This window comes from Pan paniscus, chromosome 10, assembly GCF_029289425.2.
Source record: "Pan paniscus chromosome 10, NHGRI_mPanPan1-v2.0_pri, whole genome shotgun sequence".
In the NCBI taxonomy this organism is placed as follows: Eukaryota; Metazoa; Chordata; class Mammalia; order Primates; family Hominidae; genus Pan; species Pan paniscus.
The window spans coordinates 108,450,596-108,478,112 of NC_073259.2; the positions used below are offsets into that span (position 1 = coordinate 108,450,596).

General features: G+C 42.2%; 1 protein-coding gene and 1 non-coding gene across 2 annotated transcripts in view; both read left to right on the plus strand.

The window, feature by feature from the left end:
* SLC17A8 (solute carrier family 17 member 8) overlaps nt 1–27,517 on the plus strand; it is a 66,798-nt gene that overhangs the window by 31,851 nt on the left and 7,430 nt on the right. Inside the window, exons 3-10 of the mRNA XM_003832601.4 lie at nt 3,159–3,277; nt 5,529–5,643; nt 8,493–8,580; nt 13,949–14,035; nt 14,513–14,652; nt 14,769–14,918; nt 16,214–16,346; nt 24,986–25,096. Of these exons, the coding sequence (XP_003832649.1) occupies nt 3,159–3,277; nt 5,529–5,643; nt 8,493–8,580; nt 13,949–14,035; nt 14,513–14,652; nt 14,769–14,918; nt 16,214–16,346; nt 24,986–25,096 (943 nt within the window). The remainder of the gene's footprint in view (nt 1–3,158; nt 3,278–5,528; nt 5,644–8,492; nt 8,581–13,948; nt 14,036–14,512; nt 14,653–14,768; nt 14,919–16,213; nt 16,347–24,985; nt 25,097–27,517) is intronic.
* Nucleotides 14,318–14,423, plus strand: LOC112436828 (small nucleolar RNA U13). The gene has a single exon (XR_003025514.1). It is a non-coding gene; the product is annotated as a small nucleolar RNA U13 (small nucleolar RNA).

Below are 27,517 nucleotides of genomic sequence, written 5' to 3' on the forward strand. Positions count from 1 at the left end.
TTGCAATTACCTCTAGGTGTTTTAAAGATTAAAGGAGGAAATCTGTAGAAAGCACCTTAGTGAAATCATATTCCACCTCTGCTCAAATTTTCCAATGGTTTTCATTTCTCTTTGTTTAAAAGCCAGAGTTCCAGTGATGTCTTAAAGAACCCTTCATCATTGTAACCTCTCTTGCATTAACACCTATTCTCTTCCTCCTCATTCATTACCCTCCAGCTGTACTGACATACTGCTTTTCCTCTAACACGCAAGACACAACCCTACCTTGGGTCCCTTGTACTTGCTGTTTCTCTGCCTGGAAAGCTCACATCTCAAATGACCATATGACTTGCTCCCTTCCTTTCTTTAGGTCTTTACTTAAAACTCATCTTCTCAGTGAAGACTTCCCTGGCCATTCTATCTAAAATTTACCCCACCACACTGCCATCCAACACTTCATATTCCCTTCCCTTCTTTATTTTTTCATCTTATTGCTGGTTACCATCTAACTCTGCCTGTAATTGTTTATCACCTGCTATCTCCACTGGCATCTTCAAAATGGCAGGAGTCACTACAGCTGTTCACTGCTGTACCCCAGTGCATAGAACTATGCGTGTTACACAATAAACACAAAATACAGATTTGGTGAGCTGATTTGAATTAATGATAGCTAGCTAGTTCCTTTTTACCATTGAGCTTCAACTTTCTAATCCATAAAATGAGAAATAGAGAGTATAGGCCAAAGTGGCTTGGACTGTGAGCTCCTAGAAGGCAAAGACAATGCTTGTTTGAGTCTGTATTTACACTGTCCAGCACCTAACATTGCATTCAGGAAGCACAGGACGAACGTTGAACAGATGGGCGGATAAATATGTAATAACTTGTGACAGGAAAATAAGATAAGCAGTGATGAAAATTTATAAAACATAGTATGTTGATAATTAGGAACCCTCTTACTCCATATTTGCATTTTGATATCAAAAAGCTTTACAAAGCCATTCATTTATTCATTCATTTGGCGAATACACACTTGTACCTTCTATGTTCCCAGGCGTTTGATTTAGGTACTAAGACTATAAGTCAAACAGGACATGGCTGCTATCTTAGAGTTTCTTGGTGCCCTGTGTGGGAAATTGACATGTGGATGTCCATTCACTGAAGACAGCACTGTGTTGGTGCCATGGCTGTGGGACCAAAGGTCTGTAAGACAAGCCCAAGAAAAAGGGACCAGTTCAATTTTGGGAATTCAGGAAGTTTCCTCTGAGGAAGGACCATTTACAATGAGTCTAAAAAGAATGAGTTAATTTACCTGGGAAAGAATATGAGGAAAGGGATTCCAGCCCTAGAGAATCACATTTTCAATGGCCTAAGGGTTGTGGAAGGTTGTGTTGTTGCTATTGCCATCAGCATAGTATCAGTAATGGCTGCTAACATTTATTGAGTCTACACTGTGTGCCAGTCACTATCCTAATCTGTTGCATGCAAAATCTCTAAGCAGAGAGATAACCTACTAGAAATATTCATGCCATTTATCCCCACACATCCTATGGATAGGTAGAATGGGCTTTATTGTCCTCATTAAGAAATGAGAGACTTAAGACTCTAATTCTCTTTGTGCTATCACAAAACTGGCATCTGAATAATGTAGTAAATAACTTAGTAGCCCCCCAAAACCCCATTTTTTGTTTTATTCACAAGCTATTTTATTTTCTCCTTAGCATTCATTGCTATTTTGTGTTTTCTCTCTCTGTGTATATATATATACACACACACATTATATATATATTTTTTATATACATATATATAGACACACACATTAGATATATGTATTTTTAGAGACAGGATCTTGCTCTGTCACTCCCACTGGAGTGCAGTGTGTGTTTTTAGCTTACCTTAACCTTGACCAACTCCTGGGTTCCAGGGATCCTCTCATCTCAGCCTCCTGAGTAGCTAGGACTACCGGCACACACCACACCTGGCTAGATTTTTATTATTATTATTATTATTATTATTATTATTATTACTATTGAGATGGAGTCTCTCTCAGTCACCCAGGCTGGAGTGTAGTGGTGTGATCTTGGCTCACTACAACCTCTGCCTCTTGGGTTCAAGTGATTCTCCTGCCTCAGCCTCCCAAGTAGCTGGGATTACAGGCATCTGCCACCACACCCAGCTGATTTTTATATTTTTAGTAGAGATGGGATTTCACCATGTTGGCTAGGCTGGTCTCAAACTCCTGACCTCAAATGATCCACCCACCTCTATCTCCCAAAGTGCTGGGATTACAGGCGTGAGCCATTGCACCTGGCCTAGCTGGCTAGATTTTTGATTTTTTGTAGAGATGGGGTCTCGCCACGTTGCCCAGGCTGGTCTTGAGCTCCTGGCCTCAAGTAATCCTCTTGCCTAGGCCTTCCAAAGCATTGGGATTACAGGTGTGAGTCACCATGACCATTAATATAAATACATATATATTTAAATTTGTACATAATCTCTTATTACAAGGTGAAATCTATGAGAGCAGGGACTGTTGTTTGTTTGTTTTTTGTTTCTTTTTTTTTTTTTTGAGATGGAGTCTCACTCTGTTGCCCAAGCTGGAATGCAGTGGTGCAATCTCAGCTCACTGCAAATTCCATCTCCCAGGTTCATGCCATTCTCCTGCCTCAGCTTCCTGAGTAGCTGGGAGTACAGGTGCCTGCCACCACGCCCGGCTAATTTTTTTTGTATTTTTAGTAGAGATGGGGTTTCACCGTGTTAGCCAGGATGGTCTGGATCTCCTGACCTTGTGATCCACCCGCCTCGGCCTCCCAAAGTGCTGGGATTACAGGTGTGAGCCACCGCACCCGGCAGGTTTTGTTTTTTAAGATGGGGTTTCACTCTGTTGCCCAGGCTGGAGTGCATTGGCACTATCTTGGCTCACTGCAGCCTTGACCTCCTGGGCCAAGCCATCTTCCCACCTCAGCCTCCTAAATAACTGGGACTACAGGCACACACCACTACACCTGGCCCAGGACTTTTGCTTGCTGCTATCCCCAAGTATGTAAGATGCCCTCCATAAGTATGTGTTGAATAAATGAAAAAAGAAAGACCTCATGAGGTAATTATTGTGTAGGCTCATTGGTAAAAAATGGTTGTCAGCCTTTTTCTAACAAACACAACTATATCTGATTTCTCATTTCCAGACAGCACAGTTTAACTGGGATCCAGAAACAGTGGGCCTTATCCATGGATCTTTTTTCTGGGGCTATATTATGACACAAATTCCAGGTGGTTTCATTTCAAACAAGTTTGCTGCTAACAGGTAAGATAAATTGATATAACATGATACAAACCAATGAAATGTGGCTTTGTACCTATAAATTCTGCATAGCTGGCTCTCAATTTGGGGGTGCAGAATGAAAAACAGGAGCCATCTGGATAGATGCAATTCACAGATACTGATCCCAAATGACCCTGATCTTAATTTATTTTTATTTTTATTTTTGAGATGTTGTCTCACTCTGTCACCCAGGCTGGAGTGCAGTGGTGTGATCTTGGCTCACTGCAACCTCTGCCCCACCCCCTCCCCCACCCCACTCGGCATTCAAGCAACTCTGGTTCCTCAGCCTCCTGAACAGTTGGGATTAAAAGTGTGCACCACTACACCCAGCTAACTTTTGTATTTTTGGTAGAGACGAGGTTTCACCATGTTGGCCAGGCTGATCTCAAACTCTTGACCTCAAGTGATCCACCCGCCTTAGCCTCCCAAAGTACTGGGATTGCAGGCGTGTGAGACACCAGTGCCCAGTCAAGAGTTTCTTTTTATTTCGTTTTTCATCCAATTAAATTTACCTTGCAACTCTTCAAGTGATTATGTGGTAAAAAGACCAATCAACTCTGAGTCAGGAGAAATGGTTCCTGCCCCCTAACTGGATCACTGGGTGACCTCTATTGAGTCACTTTCCTTCCCTCCCTGGGCCTCAGTTTCTTCATCTGTGAAATGAAACATTGGACTAGATTGTATTTCAGTTCCTCTTGACCAGTGACATTCTGTAATCTTATGTTAATATCACCCAGTACCATAAAGGTTTTCTCAGATGAGTGGTGGGGGCTTGCCTCTAGACTGCAAGATGTGTCTCTAATGTCCTCGAGACTCTGTAGTGGGTGTTTGAGCAATTAAAAGTACCCAAGAACAGAGTGAGCTGTCTCAAGAAGCAGTGAGTTCTCTGTCACCGGAGGTATTCAAGTAGAGGAGGATGGCCACTTGGGGGAGATGTTGTAGAGTGTATCATGTATTAGAAAAGGAGTGAACTAAATCTCTCCAGGTCCCTTCCAATTGTATTTCCCATATGACTTTCCATAAATGGATTTCATGAAGTGCATTCCATTTTTAAAAAGTGGTTTTTTTTTCAAATTCTAAAGCACAACTCATTAGATAGTTGTGAAAACAATATAATGATTTACCAATGAGCATTTTTAAAAAAGAAAGAGAGAAATAGAAGAAAAGATAATCAAATAGAACAAAATAGAAAATATCTGAATGCATTGCACATAAGGGTAAATATTGGTTTTTGAGACTTGTTTCAGTTACATTTGTATGTATGAGTATGGACTGGGTTGCAATATAAAATATATTTTGTTTATGGGTTAAGGTAAAAAAATTGGAAGCCACTACCATAAGATCTAAATAGGAAAAGCATATATTTATTTAGGTTCTTGTCTAATTTATGTCTTTTATTTATTGTTAGTTATCTATTGTATTCTTTTTAAAAAGTGATAAAATATTGGTTGCTATGGTTTCCTGGGTTACTGCTTACACCTCTGCCTTGAAAAAAAATCACATATAATCTAATTTCCCAGCACATAAAAAGAGTGGAAACATCATCAACATATGTGAGAGGGGAAGAAAATGCTGCTTGCTCTCTTTTCCCAGGGCACCCTGAGCTGGCCAGGAAATGGGAGCTAAGACAGGTACACAACCTGTCTTGTGCTTGGCTGGTCCCAGGACATACAATGCTTCTTGGATAGTCAGTGTTTCTGACTCTGGGAAGCAGGAAACAACCTCAAACATACAGTAACAGTCAGAAAAGATCAGTCGGTGGGGAACCAGGCAGGATGGTAGGTCTCTAGCAAGCTTACCTGAACCTGGCCAATCTCCAACTTTTCAGGACATCATCCAGGCAGGACATCCCTGTGCCACCAAAAATTTGTTCATAGTTGGTCCAGGGGCCAGAGCTTGGGAATCAAAGAAGCCCAAGAGTCTAGCTTGGGGTACACTAGACCCTAACACATCTATTTCTCCAAATTACAGGTGCCAGCCGCCATGCCTGGCTAATTTTTTGTATTTTTAGTAGAGATGGGGTTCACCATGTTGGCCAGGCTGGTCTCAAACTCCTGACCTCAGGTGATCCACCCACCTCAGCCTCCTAAAGTGCTGGGATTACAGGTGTGATCTTTCCACAGGGATTTCCACAGGGATCTTTCATGAACTGTTAGGTTTGTTTCTGGTGCTTAGCTGAAGTAGCACATCCATCAGCGGGCCTGCCGAATAACACAATGCTTTGGTCCCCCAGGGTCTTTGGAGCTGCCATCTTCTTAACGTCGACTCTGAACATGTTCATTCCCGCTGCAGCCAGAGTGCATTACGGATGCGTCATGTGTGTCAGAATTCTGCAAGGTTTAGTGGAGGTAGGAGATACTTTCCTTACAGTTTTTGATGTTGCTAGAGACAGCGCAGTCCTTTAGAAAATTCAGCTTCTGAAGAAAATCACCTTTACTCAGTTTTTTTCTATATTTTCTTCCTTTTCCTGCTGTTTCCATTCTCTGGTAATGGCTAAAATTGCAAGAATTTTAATTAAAATGCCTGTGTGATTTTACATTTATGAACAATAAAGTACCCTTGCATAATGATCTTAGAGATAATCTAACCTGACCCTCTTCATTTTAATAGATAGTGTAACTGAAGCCCAAATCTACAGTTCACATAGCAGAGGCTCATTCCACTAAAACAATTTAAGTGGATTCATTAATAAATCTGTACATTTTCAAGGGTGTAGTCTGATGCAGAGATTTAATTCAATGAAGGAGGCAGCATGATATGGAGCCAGAAGGTAAATATTTTGGACTTTACAGGCCATACAGTGTCTGTTGCACCTACTCAACCCTGCTGTTATAGTGCAAAAGCAGCCGGAGACAATATGGAAACAAATGGGCATGGCTACGTTCCAATTAAACATTTTACAAACTGAAAGTTGAACTTCATATGATTGTTGTGTGCCATTAAATATTATTCTTCTTTTGATTTTTTTTCTCACCATTTTAAAATGTAAAAAACATTCTTAGCTTGTGGGTTATACAAAAACAGATGGTGAACCAATTGGCCCATAGTTTGCCAACCCTCGATATACAGCAATGTTTCCCAAACACAGTCATTCACCTCTGACCTTTGCCCGTTTGTCATGCCCATGTACAACTTGTACTATTATTTGCCTATTGTTTTCCCCTAGATCGACTCATTTAAAACAAAAAACAAAAGATACCTATTACTCTAAGCAATACCATCTTTGAAATCATGGGTTTGATGTGCTAGTTACATCTTTTCCTTTTTTTTTTTTTTTGAGATAGGGTCTCGCTCTGTAGCCCAGGCTGAAGTGCGGTGGCACGATCTCGGCCCATTGCAACATCTGCCTCCCAGGTTCAAGCGATTCTCCTGCCTCAGCCTTCTGAGTAGCTGGGACTACAAGTGCCAGTCACCACACCCGGCTAATTTTTTGTATTTTTAGTAGAGATGGGGTTTTACCATGTTGGCCAGGCTGGTCTTGAATTCCTGACCTCAGGTGATCCGCCCGCCTCAGCCTCCCAAAGTGCTGGGATTACAGGTGTTAGCCACCACGCCCAGCCACTAGTTACATCTTTTTCAAAGCATACATACATATATATATATATATAGTATAATTATATATAAATTTAATTATATATAGATTAATTATAATATATATACTAGTGTATATATGTTATATATGTATATATAATATATACCTATAGTATATATATAGTGTATATATATACTGTATCATATATAGTGTGTATATATAATATACATACACTAGTATATATGTTATAATTAAAAATGTAAGTTGTTATATCATTTCAAATCCAACTCTAGTCCCACTAGAGGGACATATACGACACTTTGGGATGTACCCGTGTAGTGGAAAGAACACGATATTAGCGTCCATGAAGACTAAATTTTAGTCACTTAACAGCCCTGAGCCTCAGGTTCTGTATCTTGAAATGAGTGGATGGACCAACTGATTGTGGAAGGCTCTTCCTACACTGATAGTCTATGATAATATGAAATATAAATATAAAGACCTTTTCCCCCATCTCCTACCATGCTTACATGTGAACTGTATTTTAATTTCAGCATCTGTACTGTGAGTCAAAATAGCTCAGTCATGCTGTTTAGTGTCTGTTTTAGTTCATTTGGGCTTCTACAGAATACCATAAACTAGGTAGGTTATAAACAAAAGAATTTTTTTTTTTTTTTGAGACAGAGTCTCACTGTGTCACCGAGGCTGGAGGCAGTGGTGTGATCTCAGCTCACTGCAACCTCTGCCTCCCAGGTTCAAGCGATTCTTCTGCTTCAGCCTCCTGCATAGCTGGGATAACAGGCACATGCCACTGCACCCGGCTAATTTTTGTATTTTTGGTAGAGATAGGCTTTTTCCACGTTGGCCAGGCTGGTCTCGAACTCCTGACTTCAGGTGATCCGCCCACCTCGGCCTCCCAAACTGTTGGGATTACAAACATAAGCCACTGTGCCTGGCCTTTTTTTTTTCAGACAGTCTCGCTCTGTTGCCCAGGCTGAAGTGCAGTGGTGCAATCTCAGCTCACTGCAATCTCTGCCTCCTGGGTTCAGGCGATTCTTGTGCCTCAGCCTCCCAAGTGGTTGGGATTACAGGCATGCACCACCATGCCCAACTAGTTTTTGTATTTTTAGTAGAGATGGGGTTTCATCATGTTGGCTAGGCTGGTCTTGAACTCCTGGCTTCAAGTGATCCGCCCACCTCAGCCTCTCAAAGTGCTGGGACTACAGGCGTGAGCCACCGCTCCTGGCCTAGAAATGTATTTCTTACAGTTCTGGAGGCTGAGGAGTCAAAGATCAAGGTGCTGGCCGATTGGTGACTTGGGAGAGCTAGCTTCCTGGTTCATAAACAACTACCTTCTCTTTGTCTGCCCATGGCAGAACGGATGAGGGAGCTCTCTGGAGTTTCTTTTATAAGGCACTAATCTCATTCATGAGGGCTACACCCTTATTACTGAGTCACTTCCCAAAGGTCCATCTCCAAATACCATCACATTGGGAATTAGGTTTTAACATAGGAATTTGGTGGGGATACAAACATTCAACCTACAACAGTGTCTGTAAATTGGGCTTTTATATTGTAGCCTGTGTGAAGAAGCAGCATCCATATTTTAAACACAAGCAGAAACTACAGTCAAATCAACTAATCTATTTTCAACTCTTCTGCCAGGGTGTGACCTACCCAGCCTGCCATGGGATGTGGAGTAAGTGGGCACCACCTTTGGAGAGAAGCCGACTGGCCACAACCTCTTTTTGTGGTGGGTATATTAGAATCGTAACAAATTTTATTTATGAATGCTTTTTTTGGGTTCATGCAGTGGCTCACGCCTGTAATCTCAGCACTTTAGGGAGGCCGAGGCAGGAGGATCCCTGGAGCCCAGGAGTTCGAGATCAGCCTGGACAATATAGTGACACTTCGTCTTTAAAAAAAAAAAAAAAAATTAGCCGAGCATGGAGGTGTGTGCCTGGGATCCTAGCTACTAGGGAGGCTGAGGCAGGAGGACTGCTTGAGCCTGGGAGGTTGAGGCTGCATTAAGCTATGATGGCCACAGCACTCCAGCCTGAGTGACAGAGTGAGACCTTGTATCTAAAAAGAAAAAAGAAAAAAGAAATGGAATGCTTTTTTGGCCTCAAGCAACTGAAAACCCTACTAAGGGCCTTAAAATGAGTCAATTTATTTTATATAACAGAATTCTAAAGGTGAGTGGTGGCTAGTGTTGGTTCTGCTGCTCAAAAATCCATCCAGGGCCTAGGCATGTTCTGACTTTCTACTCTGCTATCCTCAGACATAGCTTTTTATTTACTTCTGTGCTTATTCCATCTGTCCCTTTCATCAGGAAAACAAAAGCTTTCCCAAAGCCCCCTACCAACCTTCCACTTTAATTTCTTTGGCCCTAACTGTATCATATGCTTTACTAAATGCAGAGGAGGCTAGGCAAGCAGATGCCTAGCTTCACCAGCCTCTTCAGGAGTGAAGGGGAAGGGAGAAAGGGTTGGAAGTGGTTGTTGGATTAGCCAACAAATGACATTTGCTAAGGACAAAAGTGGAAAGATGGGATCATCAAGCATCCCACGCCTCTTCTTTTTATATGAAACTAAAGTTCAGTGACTTGCCCAAGATCATGGAGCTAGAACGAGACCTGATTGTTGATCTGGAACTTTCCTTACTTCACGCTCCTACCATGTACACATTGTCATATAGAAATGTAAATTAATTTTTGTCATTATATCCCAGATAATAAGAAGTAGAGACCATCCATCTTATCTGAAAGTAAATGAGTAGCTCCCAAGTAGTATGTGACTTTAATTCCTGCATCTCCAAACTTCACCTCGCTGAGGTTGCCATCTCCAAGCTACCCCTGTGGGACAGGCCTCTCTAGGTGTGGCTGGGTCCCTAGGTATCAATCAACAACAGAACAACAACAGCACATGCTGCTGCCATCAACACAGTGGTAAATGTGTTGGGGGAAGGGGCCCATGAAGGTAAAAGTACCTTAGACCAGCCAGGCACGGTGGCTCACACCTGTAATCCCAGCACTTTGGGAGGCTGAGGTGGAGGATTGCTTGAGCCTAGGAGTTTGAGACCAACCTGGGCAACATGGTGAAACCCCATCTCTACCAAAAATACAAAAAATTAGCTGAGTGCGGTGGCTCATGCCTGTGGTCCCAGCTACTCAGGAGGCCAAGGTGGGAGGATCTCTTGAGCCCGGAGGTGGAGGTTGCAGTGAGCCGAGATCACACCATTGTACTCCAGCCTGGGTGACAGAGGAAGACCCCATCTCAAAAAAAAAAAAAAGTACCTTAGACCACAAAAGTCACAGTGTGGCCTAGGCAGTGTGAATTACAGCTTAGGTCTGTCTGATTTTCAAACTAGCACACTTTTCCTAAGATATTCTTCTTTGCTAAAGGGAGAAAGATAGCTTTCTATTTATTTCTGCATATGTTTTAATTTTCCTCTTCCTGCTGGCCTTTTACCTCCTTGAAATAATAATAAAGTAATCCTGAGAATGTGGTGTGAGGTATTCACCGCTATGCCTACTTTGTGCCTAGTTGGGAATTGCATGCTCAGCTGAGATGTCTTTACATATTCAGTGTCTCTTGTCCTTAGAAACCATCTCCATCCGCTCATTTGCAGTTTAAGAACATCTCCATCCCTACTACTGTGCTTATACCAACTCTAGAAGAGGATAAGACTCACCTCAGCTGGCCTTGTGGCTTGTTAGATCCTTGACCTTACTTTCTTTGGATGGTTTATTTGTAAGACCTTTCGTTTTGATTTGCCAGCAAAATGAGCATGACTAGCAGCCACTCCCCATTCTTAGTGTGTTTTTATAGCCCTAAAAGGGCTGATTTAAGAAATGGTTTGACTCTCAAGGAAAGTTACCTGATCAAGGACACAGGCCTCATTACATGTCCCAGCTAAGGTGTGGCCTTGGTTTCAAAGAACAGCCAAAGGAAAATGTGGAAGAAGGAAATCCAGGCTTGGAGTGTATAAATTCTTAATCTCAAAAGATATTGGAGTTAGAAGGGATTCTAGAAAACATCCAGTGATATGGTTTGGCTCTGTCGCCACCCAAATCTCATCTCGTAGCTCCCATAATTCCCATGTGTTATGGGAGGGACCTGGTGGGAATTGATTGAATCATGGGGGTGGGTCTTTCCCATGCTTTTCTCGTGATAGTGAATGGGTCTCATGAGATCTGATGGTTTTAAAAACGGGAGTTTCTCTGCACAAGCTCTCTCTTTGCCTGCCGCCATCCACGTGAGATGTGACTTGCTCTTCTATGCCTTCTGCCATGATTGTGAGGCCTCCCCCGCCACGTGGAACTGTGAGTCCAATTAAACCTCTTTCTTTTGTAAATTGCTCAGACTTGGGTTTGTCTTTATCAGCAGCATGAAATCAGACTAATACATCCAGTTACAACCCATTGTTTTATAGTTGAGGAAACTGAGGCTGAGGGAGGAAAGAAGATTTAAATTCTTACAGCTAGTGAGGGCTGAACCGGGGGCTCTTTCTCACCCCCAGTTCTGTTCTTCCTTCTCCGCAAACCATTCAACAATCATCTGAGGCCCAGGGGACTGAGCTGCAGTCTGCTCCCCAGGGCAGTCTGGGAGCAGCTGGGGGCAGCTGCAGTAAGGGCTGAGTGCCCTGTTGTTTGCTCAAGGGGCTGTGTCTAATAGGAACTGACACTGGAGAATGTCTAAAAGGATGAGGAAGATTTTTTCTGATAGAAAAGAAGGGTAGTTTAGGTCACATTGTGTATTAGTCTGTTTTCACATAACTATAAAGAACCACCTGAGACTGGGTAATTTATAAAAGGAAGAGGTTTAATCAACTCACAGTTCTGCATGGCTGGGGAGGCCTCAAGAAACTTACAATCATGGCAGGAGGCAAAAGGGGAGGCAAGGCACGTCTTACATGGTGGCAGGAGAGAGAGAGAGAGAGTGAAGGGGAAGGTGCCACACTTTTAAACCATCAGATCTCATGAGATCTCACTCACTATCATAAGAACAGCACGGGGGAAATCCGCCCCCATGACCCAGTCACCTCCCACCAGGTTCTTCCCTCAACACATGGGGATTACAATTTGAGATGCAATTTGGGTAGGGACACAGAGCCAAGCCATATCACATTGTAAAGTTTCCCCAAAGATAGAATGCTTTTTACTATGTAAGGGGAATTATTAGGTGCTTTTGAGTGAAGGAGGCATGACTGAATGATTAAATAAGAGTAAGGGCTTTGGGGTTCCACAGACCTGGGCTCCTGTCCTGTGACTTGTCACTTCTACCTGTGTGACCTCAGGCAATCTGCCTCCCCTCCTCCAGCCTGGCTTTCTCCTTATAAAATGGGGGTCATATTGGTACTTACCTTGTCAGGTTGAAGGAGAGTTAAACAAAGTGATAGGTACAGTATACTTAGCATGGTACTAGGCACCCAGAAAGCACTCAGTGCATCTTAGTTGGTGGGGTTATTCTCTACCTGCCCCTGTCCCAGGCATTCTTTTGTATTACCTAAACCAGACTCACCCACCCCACCTCCCAGGGTATTTGGCCTGGGGACAAAGGCCACCCTATCTCCACGCACAGCAGAATGAGACCTGCAGCCCATTCTCAACACATGCCTGGAGTGCTCACCTTATTGGTTTGAGGAGCCCTGAGATTGTTTTTTGAGTGTGTTGTCATTCTGTACATGATAATAGCGGTAATAGCTGGCATTTGTGTAACCCTTTATAGCTTACAAAGCATCTTCACATACATAGTTTATTTGAATCTCAAAACAACCCCTTGAGATGGATATTTCATTCCCATCTTATCTCTGAGGAAAATGAGCCTCTTGACTTCCTCGGGTGTCATGATGTTCAGATTCCAGATCTCAGGCTGGGCTTTTCACCGAGGGTCAGGCTCACCTTGGAAAGATGTGATTTAATCTATTTCTCTGGAAGATCCCCAACCTCCCATTTCCTAAAGATCTTCCTTAGCATCAAATTCTGGGATATAGAATTTCCTTTCACCACTCACTTTTTCTGAAGCAAGAGTTTTTTCATTCACAGCCCAGGGGGAGTTTCAGAGAGTAACTTCTCCTTTCAGCTAATAACTCTCAATAATGGGAGGTCACAGGGCTCATCTTTCCCTACCAGACGTCCAGAGGATAGCAGAGGTCAGCTCACTGCCTCTAGTCACAATTATCTTGTCTAGACAAGATAAACATTCACACACAGGTAAGCATTTGCAAGGTTAAGTTTTACAAAGTAAGAAATACATGTAAAAATATACCCATTCAGGAGCTGAATGGAGACAGCAGCGCTCTTGCCATCTGGAATTTAATTGTTCACCCCTCACCTTTTTTTTTTTTTTTTTTTTGATACAGTCTCACTCTGTCACCCAGGCTGGAGTGCAGTGGTGAGATCTTGGCTCACTGCAACCTCCGCCTCGCGGGTTCAAGCGATTCCCGTGCCTCAGCCGCCCAAGTAGCTGGGATTACAGGCATGCGCCACCATGCCAGGCTAATTTTTTGTATTTTTAGTAGAGATGGGGTTTTGCTATGTTGACCAGGCTGGTCTTGAACTCCTGGCCTCAAGTGATCTGTCCACCTCAGCCTCCCAAAGTGTTAGGATTACAGGCGTGAGCCACCGTGCCTGGCAACCCTCTCCTTTTTTTTTTTTTTAAATCAAGACTTTAAAAATCATGATCTTTTAAATAATTCAGTGTCCCTCATTTAAAGATCTGGATGAGAATCCTCCCAGTCCTCCTAAGCAAATTTTCTATGTTCCTTTGCTTGCTCTTTTTAGCTTCCAATATTGTGCCTGGTTGAATTTTCAAAATTTCTCTTAGATTTTTTTCATCTTCTGATTCCATTCTCTCATGTAATTCCAAACTGTGGTGCTGGAGCAATCTTTGTCTAAATCCCGTGTGGTCTCTGGATGAAGTTAAAGGGCATCTTGGTGACCTTCCTCTCCTGGAAGCCCTGTTCTATGGCACACTGGGAGTTTGTCTGTCTCTCTGCACGGAGGCAGTCTGATTCCTGCTCAGTTTGATTAATTCCTGACTTTACCATATGAATTCTAAATGAGGTGAAAAGGCTTGCATGATGATTGATCAGATTCCCTCAATCTTTTCTTGTTCCAGGTTCCTATGCAGGGGCAGTTGTTGCAATGCCCCTGGCTGGGGTGTTGGTGCAGTACATTGGATGGTCCTCTGTCTTTTATATTTATGGTGAGTGATTTGACTTCACAAGTTCACATGTGACTCATAGAGATGGTATTTTACTGCATATGGGTTTGGCTCAGAGTTCATTACATCAAAATAGAGATTACTAAAACAAGTTTATTGTATAAATGGAATACTTTATCTATGATTTGATTAATGTTTATATTAAAGTTGACCTAAAAAAAATAAGCAGAACATTGTCTTTCTTTAAATACCAGTTAACAAGAGGAATGTCAACAAAATACTTTCCCCTAGCTGAACATACTGCCATTTGGAAATATTGTAAAGATCCTTTTGTAGTTCATAAATGTGATAATTGGGTGTTCACGTGCATGTATGAGATGTCTGAGTCCGTCAAACCTTGTTACAACATTGGTACATTACCCATTTTACATGAAAAAAATATATATGGTAAAAATTGAAAAATTTAGAAATGGAAGAAAATGAGACCATATAACTCAGCCTTTTCTTTTTTAACTGCAGGCATGTTTGGGATTATTTGGTACATGTTTTGGCTGTTGCAGGCCTATGAGTGCCCAGCAGCTCATCCAACAATATCCAATGAGGAGAAGACCTATATAGAGACAAGCATAGGAGAGGGGGCCAACGTGGTTAGTCTAAGTGTAAGTATAAAAAGTCAGATGAAGACTTATCTCTTTTCATGAGTGATTGTGTTGCCTTCTTACAGAAAAAATGTCAATATCTTTACTAAAAATATCATGGTATTTTTACTCCCTAGAAATTTAGTACCCCATGGAAAAGATTTTTCACATCTTTGCCGGTTTATGCAATCATTGTGGCAAATTTTTGCAGAAGCTGGACCTTTTATTTGCTCCTCATAAGTCAGCCTGCTTATTTTGAAGAGGTCTTTGGATTTGCAATAAGTAAGGTAAACATACAGATGCTCCAAATGTTTTTGAACTTTAAATCTCTTGATTCTACAGAGAATAACTTTGTATGATAAAATAATTAAATTGCTGATTGTAATTCATAACAGTTCTGTGACACCTAATAGCCTGGCTGTCAGACAAGTTATACATTCTATGCATAGTATGCATAGCTGTTTAATTTCTTCTTAGCAAGGATCAGAGCCGTATTAAGCTGCTTTAAAGATTTATGTTGTACCCAATCTTAGAGTGTTTTTGAAGCTAGCTCAAGGACGGCATATTAGGCAAGGATAAAAAGATTTGAGGGTGTGGGTTTTCTTTTTTTCCTGTAAGCTACTCAGTGAGTAGCCGTAAGAACCTTACCATTCATTTTGCAGAACACCCCTTCTCCATAATGGTGGCTATAGCAGTAACAATCATTGCTTGCAATGGGTTAGAAAGAACCTCTTTCTGCCAGGCATGGTGGCTCACGCCTATAATCCCAGCATTTTGGGAGGCCAAGGCGGGCGGATCACCTGAGGTTAGGACCAGCCTGACCAACATGGCGAAACCCTGCCTCTACTAAAAATACAAAAATTAGCTGGGCGTAGTGATGCACACCTGTGATCCTAGTTACTCAGGAGGCTGAGACAGGAGAATCACTTGAACCCAGGAGGCGGAGGTTGCAGTGAGGCGAGATTGCACCACTGCACTCCAGCCTGGGCAACAGAGCAAGACTCTGTCTAAAAAAAAAAAAAGAAGAAGAAAAAATAAACAGAAAAAAAAAAGAAAGAACCTCTTTCAATGCTCCCAGACATTATCATCAAGCCAATTGTGTTTTAGGGAGGAAGGGTGTGGATAGTGAATCATAAACCATCATCATAAGATAAACCTCTTTCCTACAAGGGAAAGAACAGCAGCCGAGCAAACACAAATGTCTGCCTAGCTACAGATACTGTCAGAAGTGACCATGGAAGAGCTGGCATAGTCATGAAATGGTGGCTGTCATCAGTCATCAGTGCTCACTGGGTGCCAAGTGCTTTATCTCCCATGTGCCATGCCCTCTGTGATGAATAAAAGTCATCTCTGCCCTCAAGGAGCTTCCAATCTGGTAGAGGACACAGATAGGTCTAAAATCATTCGCTCATTCATCATTTATTTATTGTGAAATTCAGGCCTACCCAGCTCCCACATAATTAGATGCTTAAATTTGGTGGTGGTAGGTAGGGGGGCTGTGGAGTGGAGGTGGGCAAGGGAATTAGGGAGGCCCCTCTCTCAGAAATAATGGCAAACTGCTTACTGTTTCCTTCCCTTCCAGGTGGGTCTCTTGTCAGCAGTCCCACACATGGTTATGACAATCGTTGTACCTATTGGAGGACAATTGGCTGATTATTTAAGAAGCAGACAAATTTTGACCACAACTGCTGTCAGAAAAATCATGAACTGTGGAGGTACTGTGGATTTCATAGATGGCTTAGGCAGCTTTTGTAGAATTAGGGTAAACTGAACTGCAGAGCATATATTAAGAAGTGACATTTAGTCATTGGAGTGGATCTTAAAGACCTCTAAGTCTGTCCCTCAGCAGATACTTGAGTGTTGTCCGTCACAGTGCTGCCAAGACGTCATCCAGCTGGGACCTTTCCATACATCCTTCCACATTTATTGTTTGCTTATGTAGTTTATTCCCTTCTCTGCTTACCTTTCTACCTATCCATATGTTTTGGTAAGAAACAGAAGAAAAGTAGTCTTTCCTCCTAGCCTATGCTTGTGCATGGGATATATGCACACACACACACACACACACACACACACACACACCATTCTCTTTCTTGGTTTATTTAGCTCCTGCTTTATGTTTTAATTTTGTAAAGACAAAGTGAATGTTAGGTGATTTCCCAAAAGAGGTAGGCGAAAGTAATTGTGAACCCCTACAATGTTCATGAGTGCTTTTTAAAAAACTCATCTTTTTTGTTTAGCTTTTAAAATTAACATTGAATGCTTTCTGTGCCAGACACTAAGCTAAATCTTCTACATACATTATTTTATTTAATCTTCATAACCACCATGTGGAGCAGGTACTATTACTATATGCAATTTGCAATGAGGAAACAGAGGTAAAATAAAGGGACTTGCTCAAGTAGCAGATCCCTGCAAGGTATCAGGTAGGCCAGAGCCTACCGCCAAAGCTCTTAGTTTGTGGCTACCCCTCTGGAGGACTAGTCAGGATGAGCAAGCAGGAGGTAGAGGATAGCACCACCTATGGGCAAGAGCTCACAACTGTGATATTAAGTTGAAAGGGACGGATTGCGTATGCTCTGACAGATAGCTAGGTCTGGCACATTTAGAAGTGAAGACTATACCGAGGGACACAGGAGCAGGCATGATCTGATCCCATAGCATTTCAGGAAGAAAGCCCAAGAGTCTGTTGGCACCTGTTCTCCCAGTTCCTTGACTGCTGGTCCCAGGCAGGGATGTGTGGGCCTGACCTTAGCTTGAACTTTCTTGTAGAGGACTGAGGGTTAGCGGATGTAGGCCTGCTATCTGGTGGGCAGGAGGTGAAGCTCTGGGATATTGCATTCAAGTCCTCTCCAAGAGAGCTGTAGCAGCTAGAATAATGCCCATGTCCTGATCCTCAGAAGCTGTGAATATGTTTCCTCACATGTCAAAAGGGACTTTGCAGGTGGGATTAAATTGAGGTTCTTGAGATGGGAGTTTATCCTGCATTATCTAGGTGGGCCCAATATAATCACAATAATCCTTATAAAAGGAGGAAGGAGGGTCAGAGTCAGAAAAGAAGATGTGATGGTGGAGGCAAGAGTCAGAGTGATGCAGCCACAAGCCAAGGAATGCAAGCAGACCCTAGAAGCTGGAGAAGACAAGAAGCGATTCCGCCATAGCACCTCTAGAAGGAATGCAACTCTGTAGGCTGCTGCCTTGACTTTAGCCCTGTACCATTTTGGATTTTTGGCCTCCAGAACTGTACAATAGTGCAGAGCATATTTTAGAGGTGACATCTAATCATTGGAATAGATCTTAAAGACCCCTAAGTCTATCCCTCAGCAGATACTTGATATTTGTGTTGTTTTGAGCCACTGAGTTTGTGGTAATTTATTACAGCAGCAAATGAAAACTAACACAGTGGTAGGCAGGGTGCAGTGGCTCACTCCTGCAATCCTAGCACTTTGGGAGGTTGAGGCGGGCAGACCACTTGAGCTCAGGAGTTCGAAATCAGTCAGGGCAATAGTGAGAACTTTTCTCTATTAAAAAATAAAACATTTATAAAATGAAAACTAATACAGTAGCCAAAGCCTCACCCTTCTAATGATAAAATTCTGCTCCAGCTGAACAGCCCTCACCCAAGCCCTGAACATATCTTTCTGTCTCTGACTTTGCCCACTCCCTTTCTCTTTCCCTGTGAGTTCTCACCTTCACCTCTCAATCCAGTCCTCTCTATACATCCAGCTCAATTCTTCTCCTCTTGTGTTTCCTTAAAGCCATGCCATTCTCCAGTGATCCCTCTGAATATGTCCACATGGCTAGATTGGCAACTCATCATGTGCTGCCTTATTGCAGCTCTCTCAGGAAAAGATTTTAGGCAGAGGGAATAGTATGTGCAATGACCCTGGGGCAGGCAGGAATGTGGCCTGTGTGAGAATAGAAGGAAGGGGAGTCAGAATGGCTGAGTGACGGGAGATGGGATCGGGATGTTTTTCTAGGGTCAGATCATGGCAGGCCTTGTCGGCGTATGCAGAGCTTGGGTTTTATTTGAAGTACATTGAGATGCAGATGATTTAAAGCACGGAATGGATATGATCTCATTTTTTTTTTTTTGAGACAGAGTCTCGCTCTATTACCCAGGCTGGAGTGCAGTGGTGCAATCTCAGCTCACTGCAACCTCCGCCTCTTGGGTTCAAGTGATTCTCCTGCCTCAGCTTCCTGAGTAGCTGGGATTACAGGCATGGGCCACCATGCCTGGCTAATCTTTTGTATTTTTGTAGAGACAGGGTTTCACTATATTGGCCAGGCTGGTCTCAAACTCCTGACCTCAAGTAATCCGCCCGCCTCGGCCTTCCAAAGTGCTGGGATTACAGGCATGAGCCACCTCGCCTGGCCTTGCTTATTTATTTTTAATCTGGGGAATTATGCAGGGTACAAGAGTAAAAGAAGGGAGACCAGGTAGGAGGTGATTTCAGTTGTCCTGTCTAGAGAAGATGGTGGCTTAGACAAATGAGGTGGCAATGGAGATGGAGAGAGGGGGGTCAATTTCTAAATTCTCAGAGCCAACAGTTCTCATCTTTAAATTACATAATAATATTTACTTCAGAGGATAGTTATGAGAGTTAAATGATACAACGTATGAATGCACCTAGTGCGGTGTTCAACCTATAAAAAGTTCTCAACAAATGTTAATGCTGCTTTTTTTCTCCTATGTTCAAGACACAAAAAACACAGAAGTTTTTCAAAGAGTTCTTTAACAAATATCTGCGATTGTATTTCCTTTGGACAAAAAAATGTACTTCTAAACTGGCAACTTTAAAGAAGTTTCTGGATTTAAACACTATTTGCACAACCTCTTCTAAACCCAGATGCATTGGAGATTCTTGAGCATATTTTGTGGGAATGTCTTGTTCCTATTTAATTCTGCCCCAGTACCTCTGCTGTTTCTCCATAATTGGTGGTGATTATGTTATGTTGTGGTGATGAGAACTTTCAAAGATGTTTAATTGCTAACAAAGTGCCTGTTGAGAGGAAATAGTTTTTTTCTGCAGAAACTAGAAGGCATATGTGGAATCTTTCTGCCTCATCTCCCATCTTTAAAAAATACCTCTTCACATGGCTTTTCATGTTCATATATATGTATATATTTTTTTGTTTGTTTGTTTTGTTTTGTTTTGTTTTTGAGATGGAGTCTCGCTCTGTCACCCAGGCTGGAGTGCAGTGGCGCGATCTCAGCTCACTGCAAGTTCCGCCTTCCAGGTTCACACCATTCTCCTGCCTCAGCCTCCCGAGTAGCTGGGACTACAGGCACCCGCCACCACACCCGGCTAATTTTTTGTATTTTTTAGTAGAGGCGGGGTTTCACCGTGTTAGCCAGGGTAGTCTCGATCTCCTGACCTTGTGATCCACCCACCTCAGCCTCCCAAAGTGCTGGGATTACAGGCATGAGCCACCGTGCCCGGCCATTCTTTTATATTTTGACATAGTAGGACCAGTGAGTTATATATAGAAAATAAAATTTTTAAAAAGACCATAATGGTCCCACTTTTTCTGCTTAAATACAGAGATGCTAGAGCAGAGATAACTACATGAAAACAAAGTTTTGTGCTATCAGTGAAGAATGCAGGTTGATTTGGAAATGATGAAGCACTGGTATGATCTTCCAGAGAATTTTGGTTGGCTTTTTGGTTTCCTACTAAGAAATATAGAAGGCATTTCTCATCTGAGAAGGATCACACATATCTTGGAGCCTGTCATCTTTTATTTCCATAGATTTTAATATGCCATTAAAATCATTTAAAGCAAAACAGATCACTTAAGACATGATGTTCAGTTCATTCTGAATCAGGGTCTACGCCTATGATGCTTAAAGACAGATGCCAAATTCTTGTCCTGCCTCCTCTATAGAACATGCAAAGTGTAACTGAGGTCAAAAATTCTATTCTGGCTGAATCAGTTGCAAGTGTGAACTTCAGATTATTTTAATATGAAATAAAATATTTCTTAGGCCTTTAAGTCCTAGTTTTGTTTTTCTTGGCAACTCTAAATAGGTTCAATTTTAAGGATCTCCTGATTACCCCTAAAGTTGAAATTTTATCCTTAAGCTCCTGAAACATGCAGCCCTGTCTCTAGTATTTTAACTGTCAGTAGAAATCATTTAGGCTCTTAAATGCTTTTTTTTCCACTGGCAATCTGCTATTTGGCCAAAATTTTTTTTTCTTACAGATGAACTGACGTATCATTTGTAAGTTTTATTCTTTATACAATGTCATCATTCTAATTCTTTGGGGGAATTGACTTTCTGCATGCTTCTGTTGAGAGTGTAAAAATAAAAGAAGTTTCAGCCAGATGCCTTGTTATTTAGGATAGGCACTTCTAAGACACATATAGTTAGTATATGAAACACTAGCAATTTTTCCCTATGTGTAGTCTTAAATGTTGAAACAAAATTAAGAACAAGTAGCAATGATATAAAGCCTATAGTTTTAAAAGTAAGACTTCCCTAATTACATTTCATCCTCTTTAGAAGCCATTTAAAACAATTATTAGTTCTTGCCCTTCTTTATAGTAGTGTTGAAGAAATAGGTTCAAAAAGGTAAATATTAATAACTTAACCATCATTTACAGTAAGTACTTCAGCTTGTGAATCTTATTTTCTTGTTTCTGGGTCCCATTTCCTTTCCTTTGCATTAATTCATTAAACGTTATGTATGTATGTATGTATGTATGTATGTATGTATGTATGTATGTATGTATTTAGAGACAGAGTCTCACTCTGTTGCCCAGGCTGGAGTGCAGTGGTGCAATCTTGGCTCACTGCAACCTCCACCTCCTGGGTTCAAGTGATTCTCCCGCCTCAGCCTCCTGAGTAGCTGGGATTACAGGCACATGCAACCGTGCCTGGCTAACTTTCATATGTTTAGTAGAGAAGGGGTTTTGCCATGTTGCCCAGGCTGGTCTTGAACTCCTGACGTCAGGTGATCCGCCTGCCTCGTCCTCCCAAAGAGCTGGAATTATAGGTGTGCACCACCATGCCTGGCCAAACATTATTTATTGAGTGCATACTACATGCTAGACAGACTCTGTGTTAAATATACAGTTTTGTGGGAGAGGCAGAAACACAAATGAAAAGTTACAAAGCAATATTGAAAAGTTCTATAAAATGATGAGAAGGTGATGTCAGCTTCATTGGTTGAGGGTAGGGAGAGGGTTGTTAGGGAAGCTTTCTAGAGGAGGCACTATTTAATCTGGACTTTAAAAATAGTAAGATTTATCCAGAAAAAGAGAAAATGATGAGAGAAGAGTATCCCAGGTAAAGAAACAATGTGTGAAAATATGTACAGGTATGAGATAGTATTGTGTGGTTAGAAAACAGCTAATAGAGGAGTATGTCTGTGGCACAGAGGGCTATCCACAGAATGGGGGCAGTAAGCAAAGAGATGAGGGCTGGAAGAAGATGAAACTGGAACAGCAGGAGGTATTCATTATAGAACACTATACTCATGATATGGAGCTCATGACAAACACGTTAAGCACAGGAGCAAATAATGAGGTGTGTGGCTTAGAAAGACAGTGGTATTGAGAATGCATCAGAGGAGGACGAGTTGGGAAGACTACCAAAGTAGCTTATTGTGGCTGAGCATGGTGGCTTAGGCCTGTAATCCCAGCACTTTGGGAGGCCAAGGCAGGCAGATCACCTGAGGTCAGAAGTTCGAGACCAGCCTGGCCAACATGGGGAAACCCGGCCTCTACTAAAGCCTGGCCAACATGGGGAAACCCGGCCTCTACTAAAAATACAAAAATTAGACTGGGCGTGGTGGCTCACGCCTGTAATCCCAGCACTTTGGGAGGCTGAGGTGGGTGGATCACGAGGTCAGGAGACTGAGACCATCCTGGCTAACACGGTGAAACCCCGTCTCTACTAAATATATAAAAAATTAGCCGGGCATGGTGGTGGGCGCCTATAGTCCCAGCTACTCAGGAGGCTGAGGTAGGAGAAGGGCACGAACCCGGGAGGCAGAGCTTGCAGTGAGCCAAGATCGCGCCGCTGCCCTCCAGCCTGGGTGACAGAGCAGGACTCCATCTCAAAAAAAAAAAAAAAAAAAAAAAAAAAAAATTAGCCGGGCGTGGTGGTGGACTATAATCCCAGCGACGGGGGAGGCTGAGTCAGGAGAACCACTTGCACCCGGGAGGCAGAGGTTGCAATGAGCTGAGATTGCACCACTGCACTCCAGTCTGGGCGACAGAGCACGACTCCATCTCAAACAAAAGAAGAAAAAAAGGTGGCTTATTGCAGTTGTCCTGGTAAGAGGTCACGGGGCCTGGAACTAAAGCAGTGACAGGGGAGGGGAAAGTGGCAGTTGCACTGGACAGATGTTTCCGAGGCCAACCTGCAGATTTGTATATGAAAGCTCAGGCAGGAGGAGAAGTCCAAGGTAGTTCTGAAGTTTCTGCATCGGACTTCTGGCTATCATTTGTTGAGCTGTGCCCATGTGCCACACTCAGTACCTCATATACCAATTTCATTTACTTTTCCGATACCTCACAAGGCTGTGGTATTATCTCCAGCTTTTGGATGAGCAATCTAAGAGGTGTAGTAACTTGTTCAAGGTCATAAAATTAGTGATTTTGAAGTGGAAAGTGAACCCATACCAGTTTGACTCTAAAGATTGGGTTCTAAACACAGAATATGGAAGATTAATTTAGAGGAGAAGAAAGCACGTGGTGGCGATGGTTTGGTGATGGTTTGCTTGTTTGTTTAGGAGTAAAAAAATAGGGGAAGAGGCCAGGGGTGGTGGCTCATGCCTGTAATCCCAGCACTTTGGGAGGCTGAAGTGGGCGGACCACCTGAGGTCAGGAGTGGCCAGCCTGGCCAACATGGTGAAACCAGCCTGGCCAACATGGTGAAACCCCAACTCTACTAAAAATACAAAATTAGCTGGGCGTGGTAGCACATGCCCATAATCCCAGCTACTTGGGAGGCTGAGGCAGGAGAATCATTTGAACTTGGGAGGCAGAAGTTGCAGTGAGCCGAGATCATGCCGTTGCACTCCAGCCTGGGTGATAAGAGCAAGACTCTGTCTCAAAGAAAAAATAAATAAATAAATAAATAAAAATAGGGGATGAGAGAATTGATTTGGGCATGTTGCCTTTGAGGTACTGTAGAACAATTGTGTGGAGATGTCTGGAATCAGCAGACAGTCTCCAAATGAAGCACCACTAATTGTCTCTTCCCCCTCCTAAGGCACTCTATATACTTGGAAATGATATTTATATCATTTTTCTGTCTGTTGTCAGCTGAACTTTTTTTTCGGGTGAGAAGGAACTTCTTCATAATTTCCTCATTCTTTTTATTTTTTATTGTGCTAGACTCACTTATTCTGAATGAAAGGAACAGAAAGTACTTTTGTTCTGCAATATTTTCTGTGCAAAATTCTCATGTATTGTTTGTTGTTTTTTTTTAAGAGGCCTGAGAGCTTGGTGAACTTTGAAATAGAAAAATTTTGACTTTTACTTTACAAGGGGTGAAGTGCTGTTTTTGTTTGTTTGTTTGTTTTTGTTTCAGATATTTGCTACAGTTTTCTGGTTGCTTTTGGCAATAAATATTAGAGTGTTGTCATTTTACTTTTAAGGGAAAGGCCATAACTAGTCAAAGGGGAATCATTACCACAGTTATATAGTAGAGTTTTAGTATTTAACAATGGCAGGGGCAGCTACCCATGAAGCAACTAATAATTAACATCCCTCATCTCAGGAGCATCATTGGAACCTATTGGGACCGTGTGGTGTTCAAGGTGCACCGCGATAATGTTAGAAAGTTTGCGAACACCCAGGGAATATTAGCAAAGTCATGTAGTCATGAAAGACCTGGGTGGCATTGTAAGCACTGTACCAGAATGTAGGTCTGTGGAGGAACAGAAAACCAAACACTGCATGTTGCATGTCCCCACTCATAAGTGGGAGATGAACAATGAGAACACATGGATACAGGGAGGGGATCATCACACACTGGGGCCTGCTAGGGGGCAAGGGGAGGGACAGCATTAGGGCAAATACCTAATGCATGCGGGGCCTAAAACCTAGATGAAGGGTTGATAGGTGGAGCAAACCACCATGGCACATGTATACCTATGTAATAAACCTGCACATTCTGCACATGTATCCCTGAACTTAAATCCCAGAACTTCAAGTAAAGTTAAAAAAAACAAAACAAAACTTAAATTCCAGAACTTAAAGTAAAAAAAAACATAGACACAAACAAAACAAACTTAGGTATGTGGAATTATAGGTTAGTTCTTATTTGATAAATAAATGAACTTGGGTTGACTGATATGAAAATGACATTTTTTTCCCTTGCTGTTTCCATTTGCAGGTTTTGGCATGGAGGCAACCTTACTCCTGGTGGTTGGCTTTTCCCATACCAAAGGGGTGGCTATCTCCTTTCTGGTGCTTGCTGTAGGATTTAGTGGCTTCGCTATTTCAGGTAATGTGTCCTTTGCGTTTCCAGATCTTGACTATAGATTCAACAAGTCCCAGGAAGAAGGAAGGACAAGGATATTGTAGCACCTTCTTTCAGTAGCCAGTCCATTCTCAGAGAGCAGGACCACCGCCCAGAGAATGTGATCTAGTGGGGGTGATTTTGTAAGATCACTGAGAACTGGGCTTGGGAGCTCAGTTAAGGTGGAATTTTTCCTACTTACTTTGTTACGGGAAAAGACACAAAGTGCAGATGTCCCTTCTGAGACACGAGCAGAGGCCCAAGCATATGTCCTGGGTGAAGTGGACTTTCATACTTTAGCACCATGTCACCCTACCTGACAGAGGCTCCTGTGACTTTTTCAAGCCTCGCCTCTTGCTAGAGAACTGCGAGTGTCATTACAGTCATAGAATCACAAGTTTTTTTAAGAGTGAAAACCTTCTTTAGATTTTTGTCTACTCCATTGCTTTCATTTTCCAAACAAGAAAATGCGGGTCCATAGAGGGGAAGTGACTTTCTGAACAGGGTAAAGAATAATGACAGTGATGATGTGAGCTAGCAATGACCAAGCACAGATTCTGTGCCAGGGAATATTCCATGCGATCTGCATATATTAAGCCCTGTCTCTCTCACAACTACCCTGCTGGGTATCAGTGCTATTATGATCCCCATTTTACAGGAGCAGAAACCAGTCTACTATATGTGAGAGAAAGGCCAGAGTGCAATCATATCAGAAGCTTCCTATGCAAAACTGGGTCAAAGAGTGAAATTTAGTTGTTTGTCTATCTTTAAAACATTGTAATAAGAATATGGTTACTGGCCGGGTGCGCTGGCTTACGCGTGTAATCGCAGCACTTTGGGAGACAGAGACGAATGGATCACTTGAGCCCAGGAGTTCGAGACCAGCCTGGGCAACATGGCAAAACCCCATCTCTACAAAAAATACAAAAAGTTAGCTAAGTGTAATGGCGCACACCTGCAGTCCCAGTTACTCAGGAGGTTGAGGTGAGAGGATGGCTTGAGCCTGGGAGTTGGAGGTTGCGGTGAGCTGAGTTCGTGCCACTGCATTCCAGCCTGGATGACAAAGCGAGACCCCTTCTCAAGAAAAAAATAAATAAATAAAATAAAAATAAAAAATGGTTACTTAAAGAAAATTTTACATATATTGTATATATATCATAACATTGTGAAGCAAGTAGTAGTATATCACTACGCTACTGGATTTTTCACTATTTTACTAAAGCTCAGAAAAATTTGATACTTTCTTAATATCACACAGTTAGTGGCAAAGGAAGGATGACAGAACAGTTCTGCCTGGCCCAAAGGCCGTGCTCCTTCCATTATTCCAGGTTGCCTTAAATATCAAACAGTGTTAGTGTCCCAGAATAGAAAAATATGGAACCTCTGGTCTAAACTGCCCTAAGACAGGGGCTTGTATCTTTCAAAATAAATAGAGTTGATGAATAAATTAGAAAATAAAGTAAAAGTCTAAATTAAAAGTAACTTGCAGCTAAGTAATTTGGTTTAGAGATGCATAGACCTGGGTTTGAGGCCCTCTTTACTATTTATAAAATAAAAAATTTGCTAAATTATGAAAACTCTCAAGCTTCAGTTTTCTCATCTAGAGATTGGAGAGATGAAACAGCAACCTCATAGGGTTGTTGGGAGGATAAACTTAGATAATTCATGCATTTCCCTGCACTTCTTGTGGGCTGGACATTATTCTTAGCACTGGGGATATTGCAGTGAATAAATGAAAGAGTCCATCCCCATAAAGTTTACATTCTAGTGGAAATACTTATTCAAATAAAAACCTTAGCTGTATTTATTTGAAGTCCTTAGCACAGTGCCAGATGCATAACAAAATTAATGAGTGTTCACCATTATTGTTCTATTAGTACACACACCAGCCCAGTGCCTCTCAAAGTGTTATGTGAAATCACCATAAGATATTTCAGAATGCAGATTCTGATTTGGTAGCTCTAGGGTGGAGCCTGAGATTCTGCAGTTTTAGCAAGTTCCCCAGAGCTGCTGCTGCTGCAGGGCAGTCCACACTTTGAGTAGCAAGGGCAGAGCAATCACGATTTGCTTCCAGTAGGAAGTGGAGGAACGCCTTCCCTTGATAACTTTGTGATGCAAAAGAGATCCATATCCTGTTCCCAGAGATACTGAAATGTTCAAGTTCATATTGCTTCCTTTCCCCCGATTGCCAATTAAGTCACAATCTGAAGGAGAGAAACCCAATACTCCAAATCACATAAACTGCTTTTTTTTTTTCCTTTTAGACAGGGTCTCTTGCCTTGTGCAGTGGCTCATGCCTGTAATCCCAGCACTTTGGGAGGCCGAGGCAGATGGATCACCTGAGATCAGGAGTTCGAGACCAACCTGGCCAACATGGTGAAACCCCATGTCTAGTAAAAATACAAA